This window comes from Lipophrys pholis (genome assembly GCF_963383615.2).
Source record: "Lipophrys pholis genome assembly, chromosome: 19".
NCBI classification, from domain to species: Eukaryota; Metazoa; Chordata; class Actinopteri; order Blenniiformes; family Blenniidae; genus Lipophrys; species Lipophrys pholis.
In genome coordinates this window covers 10,211,414-10,221,862 of record NC_137647.1, presented here as the reverse complement: position 1 = coordinate 10,221,862, position 10,449 = coordinate 10,211,414, and the positions used below count along the sequence as shown (strand labels likewise).

Sequence of the window (10,449 nt, the reverse complement as noted above, 5' to 3'; positions counted from 1 at the left end):
TAATTTACAAGAGGTGTTAAATAGGCAATAGTATGACGACAACGATTGCAGTGTAAAGATTGCATTCTCGTTCCACAATACATTTTTGCCAATGCAATGAATCAATGCAGATGAACTACAGCTCTGTTGTTTTTGCTTCACTTGCTGAAAAGGTAGTTTAACAAACAAACAAAATCAAATAGAATGAAATTAACTTAGTACATAAATCTGTGTGAAACAAAAGGATGGCATATCTTTTTGAACTTCTTCTTTAAACACATTATCTATGTTCACCCTGAGAGGACTTGTGCTCTCTCCCTTTCTCCTCACACTCTGTCCGCAGAAGTTATCAGTCGACTCTGCAGGAGTTGGATTTTTCAGCTGGGTGATGAGACTGGGTACAGGGCTACTGTGGGCAAATTCACTTGGTGTGAGCAGAACTATCTGCCTGTGACCCCAGTTTCATCCATGCGGACATTGTGGATATTATGGAGGAGTATAAGAATCTTGAGGTACTGAGGCTGTGGTGGCGAGCGCTGTCCTCTGTGCTGTTGTGTGCTGGGGCAGCTGATGGAGGGTGGCCGACATCAACAGGCTCAACAAACGAATCAAAAAGGCCAGTGACGTAATACTTTGCCTAAGAAAACAACAGACAACCAGTTTAATCACAACTCTCATGAAGTAATAAATGAACTTCAGTCCGCAAACAAAATTAGATTATTTTTGGCTATATTGTTCTCCTGGTACCTCAGATAGCTCCCTCATCCTCTATGGTTCCAGAATCAGCACCTTGGACAGCACGTTGGCTGCAAATGTTTATGATCATCCATCCATACATAAATCCATGTTTTCCATGATAGGTTCATGGGACCTGCTGTTTATCTGAGCCGACACATTGTGAACCATTCCATCACAGCGTAAAGGACTCAGACACCTGAGCAACCTAGAGGCAAACCAAAACGCTGTACTGGTGGGTAGTTAAACCTATACGACCAATGCTACGGTACTAACCTTTACGCCACAATGCAACTTTATTTTAGTTGATCTCCCAACAATGAATCAGCATTGATATATACTGGGGTTTTGTGTTGTTTTTTTGGGTTATTTTTGTGCAAAATAAATGTACAGTGAAACCATTTTCAGAATATATGTCACAATTCAAAGTCTCAGATGTCAGCATATTATTTATTTAAGCACTCGTTGACTTTAGGTATTTTGAATAATTGAATAGTTCTGTGAGTAATTATGTATGTATGTATCCTGTATGTGCGACTCAGAGGGATTAGGATAATGTATTTATAAACTCTGCATCCTGTGAACAAACAACAATTAGCACAAGGGAGACTAAACTCACAGGAGCCAACTGCCTCTATTCTTTTTCAGTTTCAGACAATGTGGTCACATGATCTCGGGAAACAATGTGATCACATCACCACCATTCCACAAATGACAAGAAACCAGTTTTTCAGGTTTATAATCTTTCGGATGTCGCTCAGACAATGTTGTGTTGGTCCCAGAACCGGAGCCTGAAGTCCTTGAAAGAGACATAGAACTCAAAATAATATATGCACAATAGATAATTTCCAAATATGATAAAAAAAAATGTATATTTGTTTTATTTTTATAATATTTTGTATGTATGTATGTATGTATGTATGTATGTATGCTTGTGTGTGTGTGTGTGTGTGTGTGTGTGTGTGTGTGTGTGTGTGTGTGTGTGTGTGTGTGTGTGTGTGTGTGTGTGTGTGTGTGTGTATATATATATATATCTCAGACCTATCAGACTAAATTTAAAATGTTTTTGAGACAGAAATAAGAGATTTGTTGTACGTTGTGTGGGGGCTGTTCCAAACAGGCGAGGAGCTTATTGGAACGCGGCCCGCGTGCTGTTGCTAGGAGGCGCTGTGGCAGCCCGGAAGAGTTGAACACGGTGATGATGATGATGAGGATGATGATGATCGAGCCGAGATTGAGTGGAGAGAGGTCTGCTGGTGAAGCCGTCACCCCGTGTTTCCCTGCCACATTTGTTCGCCGTCAGGAGAGAGGAGAGGATTCATTACTTCCCCTCCGTTGTCTAGGTAAGTGTGTATGTACCCTCTGTTATTCTGCACATCTGGACTGAAACGCCCTTCTCGTATCAAGAGGTACGAATCAGCGGGGATCGCTTATACTGGAATTCAACTCGCATAGATGGAAAGAGACGGGAACCATTCATTGGTCCTCCGTGTAGATGAGCGGGTCTTCAGCCCACTGACAGCATGGAGCCCCGGCTCGTTTCCAGCCAGACTGAAGGCGTGTCACTACCGACACACAAACATAAATACTCGTTTAAATCGCTCTAATTTGCTGTTAATTCAACATTCAGGCGCCGGGGCTGACGCCCGCATGGTTGGATCACGTTTCATGCGGACGGTCTGCATTATCATCTGCTGACAGTCGCTTCAGAAATAGAAGCTGTATCGACCAGACCCCTGCTGTCGTTTGCATTCCCACGAGACGCGGAAAAGAGAAGTCAGTTCAGCAGCAACGTCTGATTTAAAGGAATGACAGGAATGTGATGAGTGTGATGCAAACATTCTGAGCACACAGACCCTCTTTTGTTGGAGGTGATGTCGACCTGTCTGCTGTCTCAGATGGTTTCTCTTCACTGGACCGAGCCCAGCCCAGCCCCACATGTTTATCCCCTTATACATTTGCTTGGCAAGGACAGTCTTCATTGATTACCTGAGAGATGAATGTAATAAACCAGAGCTCGATCAGCAGGCTCTTCTTGTTCCTATATGCAAATGATATTATCAAATAACAGAATAAACCCATGGTGAAATAACAAAGAATTTTAAACCATGGCAAGCACAACCCGCAGCCCTTGAATGGAAGAGCAAGCCGATAATAATGTTTAGCAACAACCATAAAACTATTGAAAAACAATAATGCGAAGGTTCATTAAAATAAAGAAAGCAGAGGCCAGCAGCAGAAAATCTATGTTGACTGAACTGACTGAAAGCCAGGATGTTATTGTCTTTGCCGACTATATCTTATATTTATTCCATGTTAGAGAAAAAAAAGCAATGTATATAATGGCACAATTGAATGTTATTGAATGTTAATAATTAAAAATTATACATTTCTGAGTGGATGTTTGTTAAAAAAAAGGTCACCCAGCCTGTTGTTACATCTTCCACACTGCTGTCATACAATTGCATCAAGTCAATTGTTTTTTCCAAAACTTGAACTCGCTCACATATTTGTATGATGTGCGTCTAATTCCACGTTCTCTGCTTCACTTATCAGCGGGCTGACACGGCTACACATGGTGTGTGTTTCCTGCTCGCAGTGTGGATGCGCGGGTGTCCCGAGATGGAAAGCTATGAGGAGTTCTGTCGGCGGAGTTTGGCTTTACTGCAGGAAGAGGGGGAATTCAAGACGAAAGCATGTGAGCCGCCGCGCTGCCTGAAGGTTTGCTCTGTCATCCGCTTCCATGGAAAGGCTGTGCTCTGCCCTCTGGTAAGGACGGAAAAACAAACAACCACGGGAGAAACTTCTTTAGAGAGACATCACAAGATGTTACAAAACTAATTACGGTTATGTTATCAAGCGCAGACAGAAACCATACATAATTGGTGTTTTTAGAGGTTTGCAAAGGGCCTGAAGGTTCTTTCTTTAGATTCTAAAATATTTGGTAAGAATCCGTGTTATCCTCCTGCTATGTTTGCGATTATATTTCTCTAGTTTGTGCAGAAAGATAATCACTTTCCACTTACAATTTACAACACTGTACACATCTAGAGCAGGGGGGTCAAACACGTTGCAATTCAAGGGCCACATACAGCCCAGTTTCATCTTGAATGGGCCCATACTGGTAAAATAGTGCAATAATAACATTTTCAATTTAAACTTTAAAGGGTTCTTTGTTGTTGATGTTGTGGCGCAGACAAGAGTGTAGGTGAGGACAATGTTGCTACCAAACCTTACTACCGAATCACTACAATCTCTACATGAAGCCCACTTTTATTGAAACCTTCGGGTGCAAAATATAGTCAAATGTACCCAAAAAAACCTCCTATCGCTGTTGTTGTTTTTACAGACTCACCATGACAATGTGGCCATGAGGCTGATGCTAGTTTGCATTTTCAGCTCGCTTTAGCATGACAGATCTCTCAGCTCCGGCCTCAGTGCTGTTGTGTCTGCCACTCTTAGGAAATTTCTTTAAGAACCCAAAAAATAAAAACCTTTGTTTTTTTGACATTTTTGTTCAATGTGCTTTGATGGTTTGGCAGGCCAAATTGAAACTTCTTGCCGGTTCGTCCCACAAAAGCCTTATTTTTGACACCCGTGCTATAGACTGTGAGAAACGTGTGTACTGTTTAGAATTATCACATTTTTTAACAGACTTGAATATCTTATCTTATACACATGGGCTGCCTGAGCATGTTGTGTCTTTGTCATAGCAGACATTTTGGCTTGTCATAACAGGAAAAATAGCCCTACATTTAGGGGAGCGACTTCCAGTATCCTCTTATTGTGTGGCCTTACTCATTGTGCATGACTGTTTCCTGATAAAACCTTTCCTCCCCATCACTATTAACTGCTTGCTCATGTGGGGATTTGTATTTTATTCAAAGGGCTTGACTTTACTGTTTAAAGTTCCCTGAGATTACTGGTTTTGTGATTTAGTTTTATTAGATTTATTGTTCACAAATTGTGCCTCACTTGTGCTTTCTATTGCTAAGATAAGACAAAAAAAGGGTTGGCCGGGAGGGGAGAAAGAAACATCAAGTCCAGCAGATGTCATAGACATTTCAACTCGGGACGGATGTTTAAATGAATCGTCAGATGTTAAATTGAGGCTCGGGTTTGCTGAGGATTTCCCTTTCATTTGAATACATACGCCACACAGTTATACGGGGAGAGATTTTTCTCGTGAAACCACAGTAAACCTCAGACAAATTCGGTTTGTTTTGGTAAAACTTCACACTATAAATGTGATTACACTACTCTGTTTTAATCTACCGATGTCCGGATTAAGCTTCAAAACACAATATTGTGCTGTTGCTTTTTCCAGCTGAGCGCAGAGCAGCGCGGTGAGATGTGCAGCCACAGACAAAATGCAGTCAAACGGGAGGAAGACAAACAGAACCAGCGGAGAAACAAGCTTCTGACCCGGGTTCGGGTCATACTGGATCAAGCTCCGGTCAGTAGCACTGTCTTGTTCTTGGATGTTATAACATCTTTATGTGTTTTAATAATGACATTATTAATAATCTCGGTTTATATAGCACCCTGATACACGAGGTGCGGCTCAAAAGTTCTTCAACATGGAATGAGAAAACAAATGAAAACAAAGTCTAAAACATTCAAAGGACAAAGAACAAAACAGATGCTATTTAAAACCAACATAAAAACACAATTGAAGTCACGATTAAGACAATTGGGACCAGTTGGCTAATTAAAAGCACAGACATAAAATCGAGCTGTTTCTTACAACGGTATCGAGAGGAGGCTTCTCTTATATGAGCTGGCGGTTTGTTCCAATAATTATCAGCATTAAAACAAAATGATGTTTCACCATACTTTTAATATTTCGACTCTCAAGCTCACATAATAAAACTAATTACAGTTTGTTCCACTGTCACTGGTGACATTTGCGGACTTGTCTAACTAGACATTTCATCCTACTTTATCTTTGCTGTGAAGTTGAATTTGCCAACTCAGCATCTGATGGAGTATCTGATGCTTTACAAACTACAAGAAATAGGATTTTTTTTTTTTCTTGAAGTGAAGTCGTGAGCACTCTCATCGCATTTGAATCCTGGCTTGGAAGCTTTCTGTGTAGAATTTGCATGTTACACACACACGTGTGTGCGTGTGTGTGTGTGTGTGCGTGTGTATATATGTTTTATTTGCACAGTCTTACGTTTAAATTGCCCCTAGTTGTGAGTGTGTGTGATTTTCTGTTATTTGAATTGAAAGTGTGTCTCTCCTTTATCGGCTGGGATTGGCTCCAGCCTCCCATGACCCGGGATTCTATAAATCTGATACAAAAGATGATTGGATGAATGGGTGTTTGTATAAAACAGATGAAAGAACTGCTTTGTTTAAAGATTAGGTGAAACGTTACAAACCAATGTTGCTCACTTCTTGATTTTCTATCTTGCGCATTAACAGAAATCACCCAGTCATGAGGCTGATAAGCCGCCAGTTTCCATATCAGCAGCAGTGAGTGGCTACACTCTGGTTACTGACTCACCTGGGCTTCCCAGAGACCTTGGATCTGGACTTCAGACAAACCACCAGCCTGCCACGCCAGATTCCAAAACCCCCATCCTTAACGGTTGCAAGCCAGTGGAGGAAGTCAGGGTGGAGAAACAAGAGAAGAGTGAGGAAGATGAGGAGGAAGAGGAAGAGGACATTAGTCTGGACAGCCTTCTTAAGAGATCAAGGGAGTATGTGAAGAGAGAGCAGAGTCAGCAGGAATCAAACATCGTCCACGCTCCTCCTGAGCCCATCCTGGTTGAGGAAGACAAGAGCTGCAGCCCTGTGGGCGGCACAGGCATCGAGTTTGGATTCAGTCTGCACCATAGTCCGGTTGGTTCCCCTCAAGTTCAACATCCGTCTCCGTATGACCCCGGTCTTCGTACGTCTGCTTGCCTCTCACCTAGTTTTCCAGAGCCATATGCATGCCTTCGTAGTCCACAGTCCTGCAATGGCGAAAGGCCGCAGAGACGCAGGCCACGCCCAGTTTCTACCGGAAACATCCATTTTTCATTCCCCATCGATCCTGCTGACCTTGTGTCTCGAAGCCCAGGAAGGTTGGGAGACGGTGCTGTGGTGGCAGACTGCGGGGCAGCTTCTTTGGGAGACTCATTGTACAATGGACACGAGGATGGTGTCACCAGGACTGGCAGTCGTAGATCCAGTCACTGCGGTACGAGTCCAGTACAGGAGACCTGCAACCCTGTTAGTGCCTCAGTCCCCTGCTCCATGGGACACCACGATCATCTGGTCACGGGATTCCGCCGACGATGCCACACCCTCGACAGCCAGCTGCATACCCACGGCTCCGGTGTCGAGCACGTAGACCGAACTCAAGAGAGGGTCCCTCGCTTCATGGCGGGAGTCACTTGGTTGGCTCCAGGTCGGCGTACCCCTTCACTTCCCCTAAACCAAACTTACCAGGTCGAGAATCCTTCACCATGTCTTCGGAGGACCTGTGGGACTCCTGAAGTGGCTCAGATTACTCCTCGGATTGAGCTGGGTGATTCTCAGGGCAAGAAAACGCAAACTGTAGTCAGAAATACAGCTGAGACGCACTTAGAGAACACAGGTGAGCCTCTTGAAATCTTTTTGGATGCATTGTCTGGTTCCATTTTAAATCACACTTTTCCGCACCAGGAAAGATTTTTCATGCATGATTTTTTTTTGCATGTCGACAGAAGAGTCACAGTGGCGAGCACAAGCTCTGGAGGACATGAGAAGGCGCCTGGATGAGGAGCATGCCTTGCAGATGTCTCTGCTCCTTGCTGAGCAGGAGAACGAGCAACAGTGCCTCCTTCTGGTCAGCTTGTGGAATCACACAATATTCATTCTTTAAATGAATTGATAGAAGACTATTTTCTGTGCATTAAAAAAAAATTACAAATAGATAACTTTTTACTTTGTTTTGTTCATATGAGATGGTTTTAGGTTGTAAACATGAACACAGGAAGTGATGCTTGTGGGTGTGCTGGGTGCGCATGTCTTTAGGAGCTTGAGGAGACAGAGAGAAGATTGAATAATCGGGGGGGTGTGCGCCCTCTCTCTGCGGATGCTGGTGGCTGGAATTGTCGGGCTGTGACGAACAGCTGTCCTGTTATGAGCCCCTCCTGCCCAGTAATGAGCCCCATCCACACACCACCTGAGAGGCCCTCTGGACACGGTATAAGGACCACTACTTTTTATTATTGAAGTTTGTGAATCTACTTTTCAAATAGATCACATACGCAGAAGTACACAGGTCCATAAGTAATAATTTTGTTCTCCTTTTTTCTTTTTTCTAGGTTTTTCCAATCCCATTCCTTCTACTGTAACCTCTCCGTCTGTCCAGCCCCCTGTTTATCTATGGGGTTCTCGGGCAGCGAACAACCCAAGGGGACGGCTAAGTCTGGTGGGTATACTAACAGATAGAAATGACTTTTTGTTTACTCTCCAACAGAATTGATACTAAGGTGCCCAAATCTTGTCAAGAAAATATCCTCCAGTCTATTACAGCAGCAGCCTAAACCATTGATATGAAGCTGAATTAATCCATGCTGTTGTTTGTTGTTGTGAGCTCCTTACTCCAAATTCTGACCCTGTCATATGAAATTGGCAACAAAAATCAAGACTCATTGGACTCATTACATTCCCTTTAAACCTCACCAAGTGGTGTGTGTGAAATCACAGTAGATCAGCAGTTTCTAAAGTACTCAGAACTGTATTTTCAGTACCAGCAACCATGCCACATTGGAAGTCACTTTAAATACCTTCCTCCCCTCTTGTCACGCTGTAGTAGTTGAACAGATGTACCTAAAAAAGTGGCAGTGTATGTTTTAAACCTTTTATTTCATGTAATGATCTTGTTATCTCCAGGTTCTGACAGCAGAGCAGCAGAGAGCGTTCTGTCACATTGGTGCCATCGTTCGTGGCTTCCTCACACGAAGGCTTCTCAAAACAGAGAAGCTCAAGCACTTGTGCCAAACCGTCGTGGTGAGAAAACACGCTTATGTTTAGACAAAAACACAAAGTACAGAGAAATCTAATAAATGCTTTGTTAATTTCTGGACTGCAATTTTGGTGACAGAGCAAAGTACTAAGTTTTATTGTTGATTGTCCTCAGGATACGCAGGAATTCATCAGTTCATTTCAAACAGAAACTTCACAGAAAAGAGGCGCCTCCTCAGCACAAGACCGCTCCCTGCAGGAGAGAGTGAGAGCCCAGGTATGGCTGTTTCATACCCGTCTCTGAACAGAAGGTGTCCATCTTTCTTCATGTGTTCAGCCTCTGCATATCGTTTATCCTTCAGCTGCGTGCTGCCCTGTATGATATCCATGACATCTTCTTCGAGATGCCTCTGGGGGATCGTTTAGCACTTCTGCAGCAGGACCGGGAGCTCCGCACTGAGAGGAAGCTACGAGACATGGTAGCAAGACAACTAGGACCTGATCAAAAAGCTGTATTGAATTGAAAGAGACATGATATTTGTAGCTCTTCTCTTTAAAGAGTATTGGAGGAGTTTTCTATGTGCACAACTAAACACTCGTCATAAAATGGTAGCATGTTAATAATCATTATGGACTAGACCGTTGTATACCACCTTATTTACCTCAATGAGTTTGTGGTGAACTTTTAACGAGCTTTGTTTTATACTGTCAGTATCCATCATCGTATCCCAAACCTAAACTGTTCTCGTCTCACCAGGAGAAAAACAAATGCCACAAGGAGAGAGTGGTTTTTTCAACTGCCACACAGAGGTCTCTGGACAGAAAAAAGAGGTAAAATTAGAAAAGGAAAATACAACATACTATGACATGCAGTGATTTGCAGTGTTTTTATTGTGTGGTTGATGCTATTTCAGGGTGGGTGAATCCCCAGCACAGGTCAGGAAGATTCAACAGAAGCCAAAGAGCCCCACCATCAACAGGTGCCACACACAGTTGTACTATGTGGACGTAGATTGCTGTCTTTATTCCCACAAGTTCTTCATACACATTATTTTTTCTTTATCTTCAAGAGTCCTGAAGCCAACTCAAGGACAAAACTCTCCTCTCTCAGGCCAGTTTAATCGCCAGGGGTGAGCTCATCTCTGTCAATGACTTTTGGGTGCAGTGGCAAAATTCCGTATAATGCTTTTTGGGCTGTTCTGTTTACTAATGTAATTGTGTGTAATGCGCAGATCAACATTATGTTTGTATTTAGGGTCATGCTTTGCTAACGCCTGGGTTTGATTTAAATCATAAAATGTAATTCCCGTTTCTATCACTTGCCACATAAATGTGTAAAACTGACTGTATCCCTTCAGGAGCTGGTACAGAAAGACTCCAGAAGAGAGAGTGAGGCGCGCAGACAGCCTGAAGAAGCAACACTCCGTGGGTTGACAGATGACACCTCGTCCTGTTAACCTGACCTGTTACCTTGATTTTATACAGTCATATTTCAAACATTGCACCGGTGAAACACATGCCACCGCTGCTTCCCACATGATTGTCTTTCGATTACCTTTTCAAACTCAAATATTTGTATTCACAACCACCCCTTTAACCCATTGAAAGCCTATTGTTCTATCTGTTGCTGCTTGATAAAGTAATTTTTTGTTTTAGCACCTGTGATGCTAAAGATGGTCATGATGTTTGTAATGTCTGGGATGGATTTGAAGAAACTAGTAGCTGTACTTAAATTATATCTGTGCCTACAAACAATGCCTTTGCCACATGCCATACGTTAGCATGCATGTA

At 42.8% G+C, this 10,449-nt stretch overlaps 1 protein-coding gene across 1 annotated transcript; it reads left to right on the top strand.

Moving 5' to 3' along the window:
• Positions 1-3,294: 3,294 nt before the first annotated feature.
• ccp110 (centriolar coiled-coil protein 110) lies at positions 3,295-10,092 on the top strand (the record flags this gene model as incomplete). Its single annotated transcript, XM_080487229.1, has 12 exons — positions 3,295-3,483; positions 5,042-5,170; positions 6,145-7,303; positions 7,413-7,534; positions 7,723-7,894; positions 8,016-8,122; positions 8,587-8,703; positions 8,834-8,935; positions 9,021-9,137; positions 9,416-9,489; positions 9,573-9,788; positions 10,017-10,092. Exons 1-12 carry the CDS (start codon positions 3,319-3,321, stop codon positions 10,090-10,092), a joined length of 2,556 nt encoding a protein of 851 aa, XP_080343355.1. The 5' UTR covers positions 3,295-3,318.
• Positions 10,093-10,449: the final 357 nt, after the last annotated feature.